The sequence below is a fragment of the Gymnogyps californianus genome, chromosome 10, assembly GCF_018139145.2.
Source record: "Gymnogyps californianus isolate 813 chromosome 10, ASM1813914v2, whole genome shotgun sequence".
Lineage (NCBI taxonomy): Eukaryota > Metazoa > Chordata > Aves > Accipitriformes > Cathartidae > Gymnogyps > Gymnogyps californianus.
In genome coordinates this window covers 3376903-3398717 of record NC_059480.1, presented here as the reverse complement: position 1 = coordinate 3398717, position 21815 = coordinate 3376903, and the positions used below count along the sequence as shown (strand labels likewise).

At 39.9% G+C, this 21815-nt stretch overlaps 2 protein-coding genes across 2 annotated transcripts in view; both read left to right on the top strand.

Annotated features, from left to right (window-relative positions):
* Positions 1–5107: 5107 nt before the first annotated feature.
* POLR2D (RNA polymerase II subunit D) lies at positions 5108–8732 on the top strand. The gene is made up of 4 exons (XM_050902635.1): positions 5108–5180; positions 6649–6829; positions 7275–7370; positions 8128–8732. Exons 1-4 carry the CDS (start codon positions 5108–5110, stop codon positions 8204–8206), a joined length of 429 nt encoding a protein of 142 aa, XP_050758592.1. The 3' UTR covers positions 8207–8732.
* Positions 8733–10824: 2092 nt separating this feature from the next.
* Positions 10825–21815, top strand: part of WDR33 (WD repeat domain 33) — a 71434-nt gene continuing 60443 nt past the window's right edge. Inside the window, exon 1 of the mRNA XM_050902570.1 lies at positions 10825–10946. The gene's annotated coding sequence lies outside the window, so the exon portion shown is untranslated. The remainder of the gene's footprint in view (positions 10947–21815) is intronic.

The window sequence follows — 21815 nt, the reverse complement described above, 5'->3', positions numbered from 1 at the left end:
CAAACACCTGCAATCTTCACTGACTATTAGTGCTGTTTTCTGTTTGTATTCTGGAAACTACATGTTGTTTTGTTGGGTTTTTTTGGTTAATTTATTTCCTTAAAGCAGGAGACCTCTTTTGACCTTCAGTGCAGAGGTGTCAGACCAATTCTTTGTATTACACTTGGTTGCCTCCTACCTATATAATAACTTCTGAGTGTAAATAATTGAACTCTATCCTCTAATGAAGTATTGTAGAGAATAAATCATAATGGATAAAGATTACTTGTACTGTCCTCTTTATATGGTTTCCCACAGCCCTTATGGGGGATAAGATGAAATCTTTCTCATCTAGAAAGATGAACAATATACTACATGTATGAATACCAAACCTCTAAATTACATTAAACATTCAGAACCAGGGAGGTTGCCAGAATGGGATGACAGCTGTCTGGAAGCACAGAAATAGTCAAGACAGGCTTGCTAGAAGAAAGCAAGGAAAAACAGTAGGAAAATTAAAAACAAAGATTAAATATGTTTCATTAATAATGGCATAGCAAAGTATCTTTGTATCCTGAAATAATATTTACTTGACAATAACTCTCTATTAGTTGTCATGATGGTGAAATGTATAAAGCACGTACATACAGAATTCTGTATCGTACTGAAAATCCTGAATTTGTAAATCTGGCTTAAACTACCAAAATTGTTCTTTGTTTTTTTTGTCCTTTAAAATGAACTAATGAAAACAGATTATCTGTACTTCACAGGTTGTAGTCTTCAGGTGATCTAAAAATTTTATTTCAGGAAAAAGAAACACTCATATTTCTAGATTCTTACTAAATATTTTAATGTTTGCTTTGGGACAGGATCAATTGATTTGTATAATACTTTTGATGTACATACCTCTGACTTAAATTTTTTTTTCCATAACACTTTCAGGTTATTGCTCATTTTTTATCTATGGCAGATGTATAGTTAAAGATCCTACATTTCCTGTTTGTGGTTCTTGGGAAGGGCAGCCCTGGATATCACTGAAGAACAGGCATAAGACCCCCCAAAAACCCCACCAAACCAAGGGGGAGGGTAGTTTTGACTTAGATATGCCTGAGAAGCTCATTGACTTCAGTGCAACTACAAACCAAAAACCTATTTTCAGAAAACATGCTTCTGGTACTAGTAAAGCTAGAAAGTAAATCGCCTATGCAATATGAGGAGCAGGTTGAGGACTCCTCTGTGGCTAACATGATTTCCAGGTGACTCATTGTGAATTCTGAAGTTAACCGTATAACTAGCATCCACTGTTGTCATGTGCCCAGATAAGTTACCAAGTATATTCTCTCAGCTTCTTTGTTGGCTAGAATACAGTGACTTATTTGGATATTTTTATGGCATGTTTTTCCTTACTTGATTTTTTTGGTTTCATATTGAATCAGTCAGACGTAAAATCTCTGTCCGGTGTCTTTCATCAGAGGTTCTTTCATGCATGTTGCTTTCTATAACTGCAGTAACACTCAGCAGCTCACAATGAAGATGAGGCCAAGTAGAAGGGTGTACATATGACTGCACACTGAAATAGTTCAATCCAGACTAAATATAAACCAGGATAATTCTCCAGAAAACACTTTCTTCTGGTTTTACTTCTGTTTGAAATAAGAAACGAAATGAATTAGTCATTTAGTGCTCACTTCCTTCTAAAAACAAATTACAGAAAGGTTAGCAGAAATTTCTACAAGATACTTCAAATAAAGAATACTTGAGCATTTTTGTTCTAAACACAAAAAAGAATTTTATTTTTAGACAAAATTTATATTATAAGCTACCTAATTTTGATCGAGAAATGCCACTTCTTGAAGATAAAAATTAAAACCAGAACAGTTTCCCATGCGACTCAATAAATTAATATTTATACTGACCTATGTATTATGAGGATTGCTCTCAAACTGAATTGTAGTACATGGAGCAGTAGGATAGAAAAATTCCTAAACAGTTTTTGCTACAGTCAGGGAAAAGATGACCTGTGAATATGTTTGATGATCACTCCCAAAACACAGAAAGCCCAGAAGACTATTGTTACCATGTTCTTTAAAACAAGTATGTAACTCTACAAATTGACCAATATCCAGATTATTGAACCATAATTTTTTTCCTTTTTTATAGTCAGCTAAACTACTCTTATAATCAGATGAATTCTGACATAAATTAGGTATTCTACAACCAGTTGATAGTATGTTTAGATGTCATTATTTATGTGTCAAAACTTAACAGATCATGTAAGAGCCAGTTTTGCATTCAGAGGCTTATTATCACTTTATTACTGGGTATTAATATAACTTTATATTGCTCATACATGTTCATTCATTATAGTTTTGGATATATAATTTTAAATGGTGTAAAAATAAACAAAGGTAAAATGGTATGAAAACCTAAACCTGAAGAGTTATACTTTAAGAACACAGATGAAAAAGCATGTGTGTCTTGTGCAATAATGGCTATTACGGCACATGGTGTTCTGAGCGGGTGATCTTATCTCCACAAGGATCTACTCCTATCCCATGCTAGAAATGTTGATGACAATGAAAAGAGATTAAGGTTTCAATATCCTAATCTTATCACTTTTAATCCATCAAAAACTTTGCTTTTTTTTTTTACGTTGGGAGTTTTGACACTCCACACAAAATACATAATTACTGCTAGAAAGCTTAAAAACTGCTAAGAAGATAACATTTCTTCTGCTAGTGAATTAGAAGGAAAGCATATTACAAAATACGGTTATACTAATAATAGAACATCCTTATTCGTTCTTCCTACATTTTATTACACAGAGGTATTTAGCGAAGCTTTTTTTAAGATCTGTGTTGGTGTAATTAGTTGTTAGTGGGTCTGTTTTTAAACTGTGGCAATGTAGAAATTACCATAGTAGGTCTGTCTAACAATCTGCTACCTAATAACATGTCTCCAGCAAGGGTCAATACTTTTTGCCCTGGAATATGGAATACTAGAGGCTCTGCTCACAATAAGTTACATTTGGCCAAGTCTGTCTTTTTTTTATCAGTTCATTTTAGGGTATGACCAGTAAATATGCCTGAAACTTCCTATAGCCATTCACTTTATTTTAATCTAGGTCGTCTTCCTTTTTTATGCACATTTTGCAATCGAATTGATAAACACTGAAACAGTCATTATTAGTGAGGAAGAAGCCAGTGCATTTTAAAAATAACAAAGAAAAAGTCAGGTAGTCTGTTATGTTTGGTTTGTTGCTGTAGCTGAACAATATTTACTGTGTTTTGTTAAGTGCATATTTTAAATTCTTAAAAAAAGGGGGGCGGGGGGAAGCAGGTTCCATTCAGGAATGTTCTTATTTGTCTCTTATTTGACTCTTGAGACCTTAACCAAACACATCAGTGATAACGAACCTTTATCTTTCATGATAGCCTCTTTAGCTGTACCTATAAATTCTTGCAAGTATCTGGCTTTCTCTTAATTGTTTTAGTTTTTGTATACATAAGTAGAACGGATCCTTGGGGAAAAACAAAAGTGAAATTAATAACTTAAACCTCTGCAAGCTACCTACTGCTCTGAGAATCATGATGTTCTGAGTAGATGGGTTATTTGAGAACCCATCAGGATTCCAAGTGATTTTAAATGCTTCTCTCATCAATCTGGCACGGATTTCCTTGTTTTCTTGTAAACCTAATTGAAATTGTTTAATTTACCAGATGTTCCCCGAGATATTTTCATTCCATCTTCCTGAATGTCTTTCTGCTTGTACCACTTAGCAAATCAGTTTTCAATCAGTTTCTCTGCCATGCTCATTTATCCAGATAACAAATGTTAAAAATCTATGATTTGACCCCTTCATATTCTTATAGTTTATTCTTAATGCATTCCTTTTCCCAGCATGCAGGAAACAATTCACCTAGGCATGGATACAAGTTCATGAGAACAGGAGTGGTTTCATCATAAATCCTCCAACAGTCTATTTTTGCCTTTCTTTAAGGGCGCAGGATGACATAGTAAGGTCCAATAAGATGATTACTTTAAGAGTCTTAGGCTGTTAGGCACTTACATGTGAGCTCTCCAGGGAAAATACTACTCCATAAGTTATTTTGCTGGCAGTGTTCCCATCACATCATGTCGGGAGAGCTATCATCATTTTTAGCCTACCTATGACTTTTAGGGGTCTGTAGATTACTTCTGGATTGTCTGAAAAAGTAACCTCCCTTCCCAAGTGTGTTATTTATGATATCAATACTCCTTCCTCACAGACTGAAGTACATTAATCACAGTGAACTAGATAGAAATTCTGGTACAGACAGTTACAGTTTTCCTAAGGTCAAGGTTTGCTATCTAGCTGGAGGATGTTCTGGTAGCAAAACGGAGTAGGCTGTAGCTCTCTGATCCACTTCTAGTGTGAAGCCAGACAGGTGAAGATGCATCTGCTGCCTCGGTGCCCCCCAGGTGCTTCTGGGCAAATGGATGCTGCTGTGCAGTCTGATGAGGGGGACCAGCAGAGTTTTGAGCTCTTCAGTTATTTCCTAAATGACGGAGCAGAAGGAGTGTTCCTCCAGGTTTGCTCATGTGAAAGATGAGCACGGTTTCCCTCAGCGTTCCCTCCACAGCCTGCTCTCTCCAGACGTCGTTTATGCCTTCAAAGACTTTGGGCCCACCATGTCTTGGTCTCTCACAGTTATTTGGCCTGTCTTCACAGAAGTAAAGCTACAACAGCTCACTGCTTTCGGTCTCTAGGAGCTAATTTCTAAGCGAGCTTAAACACACCTTTGAGGGCTGTGTTTTGTATGAGGGTGCTGAGGCGCCCTGTTCCCGCTGCTCCCCCTCGGTGGCCCACAGGGATAACCGCGCTTCTTTACACCCTCCGCAACGCCAGCCGTGCGCAGACAACTACCCCTCCATACCATCCCGGTAGCGCTCACACACCGCTCCTCCCTCCCGCCCAGCCTAAGCTCAGGCCCTCCCCGCGCCACCTCCTGTCAGCCAGCCCCGACCCACCTCCTGTCAGCGCCGGGTGGCTCCGCGGCGGCGGCGGCGGCGGCTCCCCCTGGCGGGCGGCGGGGCTGAGGCGGCGCCGCGCTTCCGGGCGGCGGGGCTTCCGGTGCCGGCTGAGGCGATGGCGGCGGGCGGGAGCGACCTGCGGGCGGCGGACGTGGAGGAGGACGCCTCGCAGCTCGTCTTCCCCAAAGGTGTGCGCCGCGGGGCGGCCGCCCGAACGGGGGCGGCGAGGGGGCCGTGGACGCCGGGCCGGGCCGGGCGGTGGTTGGAGGCTGGCGGCGGCCGCTGGGCAGCGCGCGGAGCCCGCGGGCGCCTCGGAGGGAACGAGCTCTCCCTTCCCCGCGGCGCCGGCCTCGCCGAGCGGCTCCTTGGACCGGAGCGCTGCTCAGCGCCCTGGCCGCCCCACCAGTTACGGAGCCCCAAGTGTTAAAAATCAGGGATAATAAATCATTTAGGTATATTTAAGGACCCCATGATTGCTAAGATATGGCTGTTCTTACCTATGTGGACCACTACGTGTGTGTACAGGAATAAAAAAAATATTTTTCATATCAGGTTATAGCGAAAAGATTCTTGTTTTTTGGTATAACCGTTACTTTTTCAGTGATGTTTCTTGACATTAGAGTAGTGCTGCATTTTAGGAAACCAGCTGTCTAGAGGCAGAGTTGTAACTAGGGACACTAACAGTCTGTGTATTTTTTTCAGAAGACTATTCAGTATAAATTCCAGAGCTGAATTTATGGCTCAGAATGGCCCTGTAAGCGGAGGAAAAAGAAAAGGGGGGGGGGGGGCACCGCGTGCTGCATTTTTGAGTTATGAACAAAAGCATAGTCCTGAAAGATTGGGTTTTGGATGTTTTTACGCTAAAATCTATAGTCTGTCGATGTTCAGCGCAAGTTACCTTACCGCTCCATGCAAAATAAAGGTTGTCAGTCCCTTTCTAGCACTGCCCTATAGCTGACTGCTTTTATAAAACCGTGCTGAAGGGCACACTGGGATGCAGTCTCCGATCCTGCTGCTTTGAACAGCTCATACTGCTGAAGTTGAAAGACCTGGTTGTTATTGGAATAAATATAGTGATGATGATGATGAACAAAAACAAAGAGAGTTGGCTAAAAAGGGGGGGGAAATCTGTTAAGATTTGTTAAAACTTTTTTCTGATAATAAAATTTCAGTAGGTCAATTAACCTTTGAAGTAAATGAAGCCTTTTTTTAAAACATTCAGCAGCATCCACGTTTACTTTAAGAACTCAGAGGCTTCCAAAGACCATAGATGTCACTTCTGAATTTTTTGAGTATTACAGCTCTAAATATTTTTTTCTAAAACAAGTCATACATTACTTAAGTTCTGCCAAAAATGGGTGAAGAAAACATATTGCAAAAATGTGACAAATCAGAAGGTTAGGGCTGCAAATGTAAAATTCATGGTCAAAAAGACAAACACATTGGATTGTCACTCAAGGTGGTGTCATTTTTATCAGCATTTTCAGTATGAAATGCTGCCCGATCATTGGTGAAAGGGCTTGCACAATTGCTGTGAAACACATTTTTCATTTCCTTATTGCCCAAAGCTAAATTTACATACAAACCTTCTGTAAGTGCACTTTTTCATCCATGCTTCACCTTTTTTTATGCTGGTGTTCACTCATTCAAATGTAGAATTTGAAACTGCGGAAACTCTTCTAAATTCAGAAGTACATATGCTTCTTGAGCATCGTAAGCAACAGAATGAGAGTGCAGAAGATGAGCAGGAGCTTTCGGAAGTCTTCATGAAAACCTTGAACTACACAGCGCGTTTCAGCCGCTTCAAAAACCGTGAAACCATTGCCAGTGTCCGTAGGTGAGTGGAAAAGTTAGGGTGTAAGACCATACTGGAGAATTTGGTATATAATATAGATGCTGCTTTATGAAAGTACAGTTTAGTGGTGTTTCCTGATTTGTGCTATAATTCTGAATCTTGTCTTTCTGAAGAGGCAAGAAATTTGATCATAATTCTTCATGGAGGTTTGTACTTTGTCTAGGTCAAGCCACCTGAACTGCTTTCAGTATTTAAATGACAGCTGATTGCATTAAATGGATTTTCTAGACTTTGTAGAGTAATTTGGGGGAAGTGGAGTTAACAGATGTGACTTTTTTTCTCTATGCAATTATATAATGAGTCCTCCTGAAAAAACATTGACTTCAGTGCCAAAAGCAAAGTGAAAAAAGATATCTATTTAGTTTAGTTTATGCCCTTTTATATTTCGATCTTACTTGTAATTTCACCAAGTTGTCTTTCCTTACAGTTTGCTGCTCCAGAAAAAGCTCCATAAATTTGAATTGGCATGTTTGGCTAACTTGTGTCCTGAGACAGCTGAGGAAGCGAAAGCTTTGATTCCTAGGTGAGCATTTACATGTCGTAAAAAGACTGCTTTATACTTTCCTGTGATCTAAAGCCAGCTATGGGCATGTGCCCTCTCTTCAGTCCAGCTCTGTTGATGGGAAAACTTTTTGTCTTGGTCTTTCTTCACCTACCCATTGATCTGACAGTGAGGTAATCTTTATAAGTGTCCCTAATGCACATCAACAACATTTACTAGGTTAAGTGTAAACAGCTTAAATTGGGGTTCTTAGGCCACCCAGCTGTGTTTGGGATTTTTGGGGGGTTTGGTTTTTTTTTTTTCTGTTGGAGCAAATGACATGTACAGGGGAGCAGTAAATTCTATTATCATATCTTGATTTGTTACCTCATGGCCCGAGATAGAGGAGGGAATGAAACACTCACCTGAATTACAGTTTCTTCCCTGTATGCTAAGATTTCATAGCAAGACTGGACTGGCTTATGAGCATGAGGCTACGTGGACTTCATATAGAGGTCTATTTAAACCTGCACCTGCCTTGCCTTTTTGATAAAACATTTTGAAATTATTCAGCAGAAAGTTCTGGGAGGGATGGAGTTGTGTCATTTAAAGAGGAGGCACTGCATAGGGATTAGAGTGGTCTTTGTACAGTAGTGTTATAGATGGTTCGTGGTGGTACCATACCGTGGTGATGATGGTGTTGAGACTGACAGGAGAGAATTATGGCTGTCTGAAATGAATCCAGAGGAGAGATTATTTCTAAAACCTTTAATGTACCCTCATTGTTCTTATCTTGCAGCCTGGAGGGCCGATTTGAAGATGAGGAATTACAGCAGATTCTTGATGACATTCAGACTAAACGCAGCTTCCAGTATTAAGGTTAACCCTCAACCCCTTTATCTGAACAGAAACACCTGGGAACTTGGACTGTTTCTCAGCCCTCTGGACCAATCCAGCTCCCGGCTGAGTAAGGGGAGTTGTGGATACAGGGTACTCCAGTGCTGCGTCATCCACAGGTGCATTCAGACTGGAGATCAGTGTAGTCCTTTTGGTTTGTTCTACGTGTATGTTGGTAAGGACGCCTGTATTGTGAGAGCCAAAGAACCTGAAAAGCCTTTTCCCAGTGGCTCAAGTATTTGTTTCTTTCAAATCCCTCTCCCCGATTTGGAAATTTTCAACATGTTTCTGTTTTTTAGCAGAAATGTAGATGTGATTTCTTTTCTTCGTGAACTTCTAAAAGAGATGGAGAAACTTGTTCTTGACTCTCGGAAGGTTTAGTGATGGGCGGTATCAATTTCCATGGTGGTTTTTTTGTTTGCTTTTTTTATTGTTTGATCATGACAGTGGATTTTTACAGCTTCAATAATTTTCTATTGTTTAGTGTAAATTAAAAGATATTTCTAATTAAGGCCATGTGTTTTATAAACATTAGGTGCATTTTTTTTTTTTTTTTTATTAATGAGGAGCTTTTTGATAAACAGATCCTGTGATTATTAACCTGTGTTGGAGATCTGGGGACTCCAAGTGTATAATAACGCAAGTACAATTTAGGATAGGTCAGACAGAGGCGTTATTAACTATGATCATAGTGAGAGAACATTGGGCAGCATTTCCCTCTCTGCTGTCCTGTTCCCTGCCAAGTGATCAGAGAGACCCAATATACTGTTTCAGAAAAGAAAAAGGTGAGGAAAAGCAATAATTTTGATGTTAACAAAGCCAGGTATCCATCCTGGGAGGGACGGACTCCTTAAGTAGCTTGCTAACTGCCACAATTCTAAGAAGGAATCAAACAGTAAATAACGTGACACGATGGAGGGATGGCTCTTGGTGGAGCCTATGGGAGCGGCACACGCAGTATTGTCTTAGCTCAGAAGTGGGGAATTGGCGACAATCACAGACTGTTAGCTTTTAGTTGAAAGGAATGTTCTTTTAGTTGGGATAAATTTCTTAGCCAGCCCTCTGAAATCTTAAATATTAATAATTTTACCACCGCACCTGGAAGAAGGAAAATTTTGCAGGAAAGAACAGCTGGGACAAAGAGGAAGACAGGTCTGTTAAGTCAAGGCACTCCTTGTGGTGATAAGCAATAGAGTTTCACTGATGTTGCAAAAGGGAGAGAAATACGATATTATTTCAGCTCTTACTGGAAACTTAATGTTGCTGCTATGCTGAAAGGCCAAGCTGGTTTATGACAACTGGTTGGGCTACCTCAGCTGAAGCACGTTACCTCAAATAGCATTTACTTCTGTGCTTTAGTGGCATTATGTCTCCTGCAAGCCAATAAACCAGACATGTCTTTCTAATTAACCACAGTAACTTTAACTGCATCAGAAAAATTATAACTAAAGAACAAAGATAAAAGCAAGGTGGCATGGTGAATCTTTATTTTATAAAGCTCAGTGGCCCCTTTTGATACAGGATACACTTTCCAGTAGCTGCTCCCACTGTAACTCAGTTTACTCTGTAAAATGTTTCTGTTCAAGCAGCTTTAAGACATTTTCATCTTTTAAATACACAGGCTCTCATGTCTTAATGACACCTAATTTTTATTCAGAAAGAAAAAAGCCTAAGTCTTTACCTAAACTTCTGGGTAAAAGGATGTAATAATTATAATTCAGAGGCATTACTACTTGCTGATGCCTTTGTAAGATAACATAGACTCCCAAGGAGGAGCATAACAGACTTAGTAATCTGACAGTGATCTCAGGAGATTTGCATCATCCTCCACAAATAGGTAATTATGAGCATTGAGATTATTTGTTCTTGATTGTTGTGTTTTGAAACCTGGTAATCAGGACGGGAAAGAAGAAGGGGAGATGTTCAAGGGAATCACGCAGGGTGCGATTCTGTTGTAGCGCCTGGCTGCTTGGTGAACATGCAGAGTATTAACATGAAGCAGTACAGAAATACAGGGCTACGCAGTTAGGTGAGACGTGCAAGGCGATGCGGTTTGGGAGCAGAAATTTCTCCAGCTGCCGGTACTACCCGTTTTGGAGAGGCTGAAGCCAGCAGACACGACGGCAGGGACCTTGTGGCCCACAGCGTCGTGAAAGCACGTGCCCTGAGGGCGCAGCTTTCCCGCCACGGCGGGTTCACGGGTTGAATTTTGGTCATCCTTTCCCCCCCCCCCCCCCCCCCCCCCCCCCCCCCAACAAACGGCGACCGGGACAGCGAGCGCGACCCTCCACAGCGAAGCACCCGCGGGGCCGCGGCCCGTCCCCTCAGACCCGGCTCTCAGTGCGCATGCGCGCACCTCTTCGCGCCTCCACCTGCGAGGGGAAGGGTCGGGGGGCGCCGGCCTTCCGGTAGTGCAGGCGCAGGTCGTGGCACGGCGGGACGCTCGCGGAAGCAGCGCGCGCCGTGCCGCGCGCGCCTGCGCCCTGGCCGCAGTCTTCCAGCTGCGGTGCTCCGGCGGTTGCTGGGACCGCCTCTCGTGCCGCCGAGCGTGTTGACGTAGGGCGCGTGCGCCGCCCGGTCGCTGGTGGGGGAAGGAAGATGGCGGCCGGCCGTGGTGGGGGCTCGTGAGGCGGCGGCGGCGGCGGCTTCCGGGGCCGGACGGACGAGGCGAGCGGCGAGGTGACAAGGCGCGGAGTCGGGGTACGAGAGACCGGCTGGACGGTGAGTACGCCTTGGTGCTAGGCCGCTGGCGGGGCGGGCGCAAGGGTAAGCAGCCTGGGAAGTGCGGCTGCCTCCGCCATTTTTAGGCCGCGGCCCAGAAGCGGTGCGGCCAGGTCCGGGAAGAGGCCGAGCCCCGGCGCGGCCCGCTAACGGCGGGGGGTGGGTGCAGCAGTGAGGAGCCGCGGGGCTGCCCGGGCTGGGGCGCCTTCGGGAGCGCAGGGCCCAGGCCTTGTCCGCGGGATGAGCTGAGCGCAGGGCCCAGCTCCGCGGCGCCGGGCCCACAGGGTGGAGTGTGCTGGAGGTCTGAGGTGGCGGCGAAAGCTGGGGCTGGGAGCAGGCAGGTGGTCCCCTTTCCTGCCTGCTGCATAGCTGTCTGCTTGTGGCCTCGCCCGAGTCTCTTAATCTTGCCTTTTGCTACTTTTTTTTTTTTTTTAAATATTGTTGTTCTTCTCTCCACTTTGGATTTGAGTGGAGATCGGGTTGTGACTGCTTGAAGATGCGGCTTGGGAAGTCCTAGCCATTACGGGTAGATACAGCCATGTGCAGCAGGCACTTGCTTATTCTGGAAAGGTGGATGGATTTAATGACGATATGGTGGCACATTCCACTGATTGAGAGTCACTAGTCTACGATTATGACATGGGTAGCAAATGTAGGTGACTTGTTAAATTAAATAAAAAGATACTTCAGCATTTTTCCATTGGAGAGAACTCATTAAACTTCATGCCTTCTTGAAGATGGATGTTATTTCTGTCTTGCTGTTAGCTTCTTTATTATGAGTAGATAGCTGTATGGTTTTAAATACAGCATTTTGAAATATTGGTACTCATTTGAGCACATCCGTTTGTCTTACAAAAGTTGTCATAGGTAAGTAGTTCTGTACTCTACTAGTTTTGTACTTCGTTATATCGTTAATCGCAATTTGTGAGTAGTATTTGTGAATCTGTTTTCCTCTGTAGACATTAGTCCCTCATCCTTCTTCTTGCAACAGATGTTTATTCTTTTATGTTTTTTCTAACTCAAACTGTTCTATCCTTTAAGAAAGACAGCACTACGGACATATTTGTCAGAGAGTTTACAGTATGCAAACAATATTGTGTCAAAATACTTTGGGGTTTCCTCCTCCTGAATTCTTTATCAGCTAAATTGACTTTTACTTCTCAACAGTTTGTTGCAATATTTTGCCATCATCTTTAATATAAGAATATATAATCATAAAACATATTTCAAAATCTGGTTCTTAACATCTTGTTCAGTTGTGCTGTAGTATTTCTAATGGGAAGATCTGAAAATGTAGTTAAAAGACTTCTCATTTAAACACTCGGCAAGATAAGAAAAATCTGGCGTGTCTTTAATTGCTTTGCTATTAGCATTTTTGGAGTCCTCTGCCCAACTACTCTACAGTTTAGAAGGTAAGCTTTACACAACCTTCCTGCATTTGACTATTTCAGAAGTGGATGGAACTACCAGATTATATTAAGAGCATCAATTTTGAGAAATAAGTATTGAAAGATGGGGAAAACACCAAATCTCTCTGAGCTGCAGAGAATGTTAGGTGCTAGCAACTAGTGTATGTTTAATTTAATACTCTACTCCTAGAGCTGCTAAAACCTTTTAACTTAAATGTCAGTCACTATAAACAGTTATAGTCTTTCCCTGTTACATGAAGTGTTGGTCCTCCATTGAATCCTTACCGCAGTAAACATTGGACCATTGGAATTGAAAATTTCTCATCAGTTCTGTATTCCTGTTATCAGCAGAGGTTAGCATGGGAAGTAATATCGTAGTGATCCTAAATTGCGCTTGAGATAGAGGTACTAGAAATGCCTTCTTTTGCTGCAGCAAAGAGAGGCCTTGATATCTGAGGAGGGAATGAGAAATCTTCTGTTTTGTTCCCATCCCTAGCAGATGTCTTAGTCTTCTGACGCACCTGAAGAAAAAATATCGTGGAGAAGATGTTTGGTTGAGTAGGAATATGGAAGGAGTACAGTTTAACTTTTTACTGAGGTGATTCCATGCAGAATATTTCACTTTTTGCATCTGCTAACCACAGGGTTGATATCTAGGGAATTTCCGTAGTTGGTTCACTAACACTGGAAATGAAAATAATTTTAGCCTTGCACAGATGTTACTCTAGCTTATAATTTAGAAAACTACTCATATCTTCGTGCAGGAAAGTTGTAAAAACAAGCTGAAAACTTTATCTGTAGTGTGTTTGTGAATTTTACAAGATTTGTTCTTTATTTGCCATATTTTCATTCCTGATATTGTATCATTTTGTTATTGAAAGTTTTATACAAAGTAAAAATACAGATATGTGGGTTTGGTTGGTATAGTTAATGAAGAAATGTAATTGATAAGTAAACCTCAGTTAAACTGAACGTTGTTAGAGCTTAATGGTGGGGAGGGGATATGGTAAAGATCTTTCAAAAGATTTAAACCTTAAAATAACTTTAGTTTTCTTCTCTTGTCATAGAGAATCTCTGAAAGTAAGAGCAGAGAAGTAGACTTTTTGATAGCCACATAGTTCTTTGTTGTTTGTATTTTGTTGTTATTCATTTAGCTTCAATTTAGAGCATCCATGATCCCATATTTTTAAAATGGTGCTAAACTTACCAGCAATCCGTTCTTGCTCACTAGTATTTAAAAAAACTACTCAGCATTTAATAGAATGTCATTTCTGGTTCAGCCAGCTCTCCGCATTCAGGCTGGATGTACCAATCTTTCTGCTGTGAAACTTAAAATGTGATATGAAGTATATATTTACCAGGAAAGAAAGTAAGCTAGTTTCTCTTCTGTTGTGCAATATTACTTTTGATAACACGTTTAGTATAAAGACAGTGCATGCATGGCGATGTGAAATACTGGTTAAAATTGTTCTCTAGTTTGTGGTAATGTAGATTAAAGTTTATGGTGGTAAAAGGTAAGGCCTGAATGTGTTAGAGCATAGTAGAAGCCTACGTTTTTGTGGAGGTTGTAATTAGAAAAGTGGCTACCAGCCCTTCGTTATTTGCTTATTTTAAAAGGCTTTATTTCAAGCTTCTTTTACTTGTCTAAAGGGACTTGATATAAAGAAGAAAAAAACCCAAAAAACTAACCAAGAAAGAAACATGAAAACTGTAGTACTTTTTAATAGCTTAAACACAAGTCAGAACATACGAGTTTAAATCTACTACTGACTTGATACTTTCCTTTGAGCCGTTATACTTTTTTTCAGTACGGTTCCTTCTTATTTGCTTAGAGTGATCACAGTTATGATTTGTAAGGCATTCTCTGAATGTGGAGGGATACTAGAGACCAAATTATTTTATGCTTTGTAACTAAGCTAACTGATATTGTTCCTGTTTTGCCTCTGCACCAAATTATAAAATGGAAGAAGCATGATTCTGTGTAGCAAGAATGGCCCTGATAAACAGATCCCAGTTTATCTAGGAAGCTATGGTTCAAAACCAGGAAGTACCTGGTTTTGACTTGAGGGAAAAAAAAAACCCGAAACCCTGTTCATTAAGATACCTTGTTGAACAGGAAGAATAAGTGCAAACTTCCATAATATGGGATAATCTTTAATGCTGAAAATCTGTGTAAATATACTTTAAGGATTGAAAAATGTACCAAGTCCAATAATAATGAATTGTACTGAGTAAGTTGCAATGAAGTCTTACCAGGAATTGGGGGTTCTGTTCTAAGCAGTTTCACTAGTCGATGCTTTTATCACAATTTTTCTCAGTTGTAGGAGGAAAGACTTGCTCTCCAGTATTAAACTTTATTGTTGACTAACCCTGATAAAACTTTTGTGTTGTACACAAGTGTTGTTTCAAACAATTACATGGAAGTGTTCTTGCACATATATAGAATATAAAAAGTATAAGCAATTTTTCACGTTCTTCAGACACAAATGAAAACATCTCTTCCTCTCTGGGCACTTATATACTGCATCAAGTAACCCTGGTACTTTTTTTTTTTTTCTCTATTAAAAAAGGAGTTATAAGTTTATCTTCAATTTCATTTTTCATTTAAATAGGATTTTTTCTCATACACTGTTGTTAAATCTGAACACTTCTCATTTTATGTTTAATTAGTTAATTTTGATATGAAGAACAACATGCTTGTCATGAGCTCATTGCTGTTATTTCATTAGTCTTCAGTATAATGAATGTGCTGGTTCAAAAAAATAAATTCCATTAACTTTTGAAGCTTTGAAAACATTATCAGTGGAGTTGTAAATTTTATGTAACCTAGAATTTTTAGTTCTTTTAAATAATTAAAATTATAATATTCTGCTGCCTGTCTTTTCTTGGTACCAGAGTTCATAATGGTATAGGCAGCTGTACAGCTGTGAGCAGAAGTACGATGTTTGTTTTTAACCTGGCTCAGTTTTTTATTTTGGCCTGTGTCTTAGAAACAGTGATTCTGGAACTGGTGAGGTGATCTTTCTCTGCCATAGCATTGACTTACGCTGCACTGAGTGACTGTAACCATGTGCTGAGAGGCAATACGCACTGTTCTTAGTTAACATGGCAGATATATCAGCTCTTTATAAAATACATCCCTAAATGTTTAAGATCATGTCTGTATAGTACCAAGTTTTAATTTAAGGCAGTTGGTCATGAAGCTTGGAATTTAGATTGCTCTTAGTCACTCACCTGTAACTTTACCCAAAAGTGAGTACCCCTGAGTTCAACAGTGTGGCAGGATAGGCCAAAAGCAGTTTTACAGCTAAAACTATAGATATGTTGACACTGATCAGTTCTGTATATTAGTGTTTTATACACTTCAAGATGAGCACACAGGTACTTGAAATAAGCCATGTTTCTTGGGTTTAAACATTTGAGGGTTCCTTTAAATCATTTTCCCAAATTCAAAAGAAACATGATACAAAAGAATATGTTAATGTGCCCTTTTTTTAAAGGGAGGCCAGAGGCTGGATAACAAGGAGTCTGTAGTATTTTATGGGTTTGATGTAGTTTCTGTGTTCATTATGAAGTTTTGGCAACAGTGTGATGTGTATTTTACCATGGTTGTATGAGTATTCGTCTGCAAATTTGAGCCTGGCAGGAGCTGCACTTCGATAAGTAGTGCCACAGCTCCAGCTGATACAAGTGCTTGACTTGCAGCCTGAGGACTGCATAATGGTGCAGCTTTACCCTGTCTGGTGTACATTTGCAGTCATCTAAACTGGCATTGCAGCCCGAAGTGGTAACTTCCCCTGCTTCTGGTCATTTGTTTTTTTCCTGTGTAGGTAGGGGCGTTCCTGGAACTCCATAATCAGTTGGCTGAGAAGCTGCTCTGGGTTTTGACTAACATTAGCAAAAAAGGTCTCTTAACACAGAGCAGTTTCTTAGGTGGATGGCCCGTGTGGTCACCAGATGTTCATGTTGGCTTAAAGGAGGGGTCATGTAGGACAGGAACACACAATTAGGGTCAAGGCAGGACTGCTTTTTTTGGTGTCAGCAGTTGTAGGTTGGGTTCGAGTCATTATGGAACTTGATCTCAGCAATCCTCTAGGCTCTTCCCACAATGCTGAAGTTCACTCAGTAGCTGTCACTGCAGTTAAATTATGTGATCGCAATGAACACTCGTGCTTCCTACCATTGTCCTCCTTCCCCCAACCCCAGTAAAAATCACCACTTAACTTTGAAAATGCCTTTCTTCCTATTGAGGCATGTTTGTAAGCAAACCATTACACTTCTTTGCAGAGACTAGTGAAATTTTATGATTATATCACAAGAATAAGTGTAGGTTACCCAAATTTGCAAGTAGGAGGACTGCAGACTTGAGTAAGTATTAATATAGTATGTTCATTCTGCGATATTTGCACTGTTCCTAAATTATGGAGTTCGGAGTTAAATTCATACTTGAGTCAATCATCAAACCATGTTTTGCAATATTTTTCTACTGGTGGATGCAAATATTTTGGTCTCCTCAGCAAATTTAAGCCTAATAAATAAACAACTATTTCTAATAATATCTTTTGTAGACTCTTGACAAATATAATAAGCCACAGCTGCCAAGCTTTCTGTACAGTAAGATGAAAATACTGACGTAGAACTGTTGACTGAAGTGCTGCTTTTGCCAGGAAGGCTTGCTGATATTCTCAACGCAGGTGATATGAAGAAGGAAAGAAATGCCAAGGGATTTTAGGCCTTTGTAAAAACTCTAGTTTTCAGAACTGAAGCTCTCTGGTGATGTGCATTTCTACTGAATTGTCATTCTCATGGGGAGCTTGACTCTTCCTGTAATTGGGGAAAATCTTATATTGAACCCTTGCTCTTTGAAAGGCTTTATGCGGGATTGATGTATGTGAGCTTGAATTACCTTTACTGAGAAATGTATTGATAGAGAAGATGAACACATGCTTTTATTGAACAGTACTAAATGGTAAATGCGAAGGCTATTTACTAAAGAAGCTTAAATGTGGTCATTGAGCAGTATATATCTTCATAATCATCTACAGGCATTTGCATGGCTCGTAATCCACAAGGAAAGACCAGAAAACTTATATTCCTGGAAGAGTTGGCTGTGTGATTCCAGTTAAAAGCAAGTGTATTTCAAATTCATTATCAGTTGTGTGAGCAAGTGGTATATACATCAGCCAGCAATTTAGAAAGTGTTCTAGTATTGAAAGTTCCCTTATATAGAAGAATCTCTACATTGACTATGTTTTAAAATAGACGTGTTTCTGGCAAAACTTTTAGAACTGTTTGAGTGATATGATGTAGACTTTTAAACACTGAGAGCTTAAAATTACAATAACTAGCACAGTTTATTTTTTCCTGTTGTAAGTTTGTTCCTCATTGGATTAAACAGCTTCTAGCCTAACCAGTAGCAAACAGGGATTATGCATTCATCTTCCACACCAAACTGTGGCAAAAGAGTAGTTTACATATACGCTAGACTTTTAAATCTTAATGGGAGCAGATACTAAGAAGCTACACTTTTGAATTCTGTCTTTATCCACGTAAATAATCTACAGTCAGAACTTGATCAAAGTAATTTAGAAGTGCGGTTGTCTTTCACTATTTCCATAATTTAGGGGGTGTGTTTGGTTGATGGGATTTGTTTGTTGTTTTTTTTTTTAAACTTCTCTGATTCACCAGTAAGTCAGTAATGGGGAGCATTGTTAATATAAGTATGGTTTGAATTTCTCTAGCAGGGTCCATAAGGCTTGTTTAGCAGCATTGTGTGATTTGATAAAATTTGAACTGTTCTCTCCAATTCCACTACTCTTGCTTAAGGGTGTCTCTATTAGCTATGTCTGGGCATAGCAACTGTAGGTATTAATTTGCATCTTTTGGTGTAAACATAGCTGCTAATTTAACTGCTTGAAAACCTTAAGTTTTGGTTGGGGGGATAACAAATCTGTCTTGGGTAAATCTTTGTGTGTGCGTCTGCTGCATCTTTTTATCAAAAGAGAATCAAAAACCCTTGGAAAAAATCTCCTTGGATATTGCTAGGAAAATACTGTGAGGTAGTATGTTATAGGGCATTTGTTCTACAGTGTGGCTGTAGAGTGTTTAGTATCTCTTCTTATGAAGTATGTAAATAACCTTGATGTGTCCAGAAGATGGGGGCTCTGTCGCACCAAGCCTTTGCTTCTGGATGTGAGTTAGGGTATAGACATGGTGGTGAATGGCTTTTACCATTAAAATATGCAATTAAATAAAAAGAAGTTCTTTTGTCTTGAAGCATTCTACTGAAGTATAAAATCTCTTTTTGGAGAGAGAAGTAGAAAAAGAATCTTTGAAATATGGTTAATAACTACTGAAAAACATTGCTTTTAGTTGTGGGGGTTTTTTACCTTCTTACACTTCTCACCATATAAAGGCACATTTTTTCACATGATCACACATGATAGCACTATTTCCATTCCTCCTGCTCCCCCTTCTGGACTTCAGTTTCTTAGTTGTGGAAACTTAAGACACTATTCTTCTACCTTGACTTGGCCCAGAAACTGGTATGGTAAACAGTGTTGCTTTGTCAGAAGACTGGCCTGAGTAACACTAAGGGAGGGGGTGGGGGGGAAGCATTCTTTGGGTCACGAAGTAGAGATTTTCTTAATTCTTCTCTTTTGATGCTTTCAACATTTGCTTTTACATAAAAGTTGCAAGAGTTTTGGATATGTTTGTTAAGCATTCAATAGGTAAAGGTTATGAAAGGTGAATCTTTATAACAAGTTACAACTCTTACTAATTCCCAAGTCTTACTAAAAAGGCTTTGGTATCTTCTTGTCAGCATTGAATTTACAACTCTTAGGGACTCAGATACTCAACTTTGTTTAATATATGTATGTTTCTGTTCCATAGTGTGAAGAGAATGAAACTGATGTTAGATTGTATGGACTTTGTTCTCTTTATCATCAGAATTTCAGTAGGTTGTTTCTGAAACAAAGTTGTTGGTTGCTGCATTTCCCTACTTAAGTTTTGTCCTGCAAATTGCTATAGTCCTTCTAGTCCTTTTCCCTTCCACTGATCTTAAAGTTCTCTGAAGACTTTTTTGTAGGATTTCTTGCCACTCTTTCTTCACCGCCCCCCCCGTTTGTGTGTTTTTATACAAATGAGGGCTTGAGACTTCTAAGGTGTTATCTCCTGCCAGGAGCCAAGTATAGACGAATGAAAGCAAAATGTCTGCATTTCTTCCATATGGTACCTAAATAATCATTTGTCTCTAGAATCCAGTAAAGTTCCAGTTCAATCACATGGGAGCTGAGGAGGAAGGATGATGATAGTCTGATGATTTGGGGGTTATGTACCTAAACAGTAGCACTTGAGTCAAGAGGGACCTAGAATATGCTTGAGGAATGGGTCAGCAGAAACATTCTGAAGATCGGCAAGGAGACGTGCAGAGTTCTCCATGTGCGGGCATAGCCTCATGGATTTGTACAAGCTGTGAAGTGACTGGCTGTATAGCAGTCTCACTGAAGAGAACCTAAGAGTTACAGTGAATGCCAAGTTAAATATGAACCAACAATATGTTCTCCTTATAAATAAGGTGAACTGTATATTGGGTGAAACTAGGAGGAGCATCCCAAGCAGATTCAGCTGTGATTTTTTTTTTTTACCAAGATTAGTGTTAGTTCAGCAGGTCTTGATATAATAACCAGCTGAAGAATATCTTGATATTTAGGATTAGCAAGGATGAGAGGCCTTGTTTGCTTTTAAGCTACTTTTCCTTTGTTGTTTTTTAGTATTTGTCATGCTATGTTATGCGATTTAAAAGTTAGTCCTAAGGTTTTTCTTCCTGACAAAATGGTAGCTCCAAGGTAAGGCAGCATCAGTAATCACTTCAGTGTGAAAACTGAGCTGGATGTATTTCAGCCAGTTAAGATGAGTTGCTGTTATCCTCGTGACTCACAGTTGTAAAAGACAGTCTGGGTTATAATCTCAGTGCAGGTCTTGACAAATGAGAAGCAGGAGTCCAGATAAAGGAATATATTGGTAGTTTAGAGGGAGGAAAAATATTGTTTTAATATTAAAAAATTATTAGAATATTGCAAGTAAACTTTAACTTAAAGCAAAACTATCAAATCAGTAATACTGAAATCATGGCAGCAGACCAAATCCTGTGCATCTTCTAACTGAGGTTTAGGTGCAGTCTGCCAAACATCCTCTTACTGCAATTGGTTGCTTCCGTGTTTGTTTTGAAGTACACTTCAAAAAACTTGCTGTACAAGTTGTTTTTGTGAGGTGCAGAAAGGGAATCATTCTAGGCTGTTTAACTTGTGAAAGCAGTTTTCTCTACTGTGGCCGAAGTGGTAAAGCAGGACCTGTCTCTTGAGTCCTGTGAAGTAAAGTATTTTGACTTTTTTATGATGTACGTAAGCACCTGTCTTCTGTAAATATGTCTAGTTTGGAATGAGTCAAGGGTTTAGTTTGAGCATAAAATGAGGAATATATGAGATTTGATTATTAGGCATTTGTTTAGCACTAGAAATCCAAAATTGAAGAAAGTTTTAAACGTACATGTAAATTATGTGCAGCTAAGCAGACTCACTGTTTAAGATTGTCCCCCAGGCTCTGTAACCTGGGACTTTCAGACTGGTGGTTTGAAGTTTTTTCCCTGGTAGCCCATTCTCCCTTGAGCATTCAGATGTCTTCATTTGTCTGTATGCTTTCTCTACTGTTTCAGAGGTTCTTGGGCATAGTGTGTTTGTATGTGAAACTTCAAAGGTGTAGGACTTTTGTCAATAAAATATCAGCACTGCTTCTCTTCCTGCAGAGAATAAACCCTTTGAATCAAAAACTGCATCAAAACAATCACATTTTGCCAGGTCTTGCTCACTGTACAGTGAAAGATGATTGTTTTCTTGATAGATATGTTAGAATGTTACATGTTCTATCCTTTCAGACTCCATATCTCATGTGTATGTGTTTGGGTTGTGTTAAAAATCCAAAGGTTTGAACTTCATGGTGAAACTGGGCATAACGGAAGTACAGAACTGAAATTAAAGGCGGGGGGGGAAACCTTCTGCATTTTTAGGTCCTTGATCATGCCAGTGTAGTAGGTTCTGGGCTGTGTATGAAACAAATCTTTGGAGTGTCTCCAAATAAGAAGAGGTCGTTGTACCTTTTGGGCAGAGTGGTTTATTTTGACTTGGCCAATGATTAATTTAAGTATCTGTTTCTGTGGTTTTGATGAAGATGTAGGAGATTTTTTTTTTTTTTACATTTTCTGTTGGAATAGAATGACTGGAATGGGGAAAGCTGCCAAATCCTTTTCCCCCCACTTTGCATGGTCAGAATTTAAAACCCATTTCTAGGAAGGTTTTGTTCACAAATAGAATACAATAGAGAACAGATGTTAATGTATATTGGGAGTACAGCAGTAGAGCCCTGTGGAAATCTGCTTGCTGCAGAGAGCAGTAATGTTGCT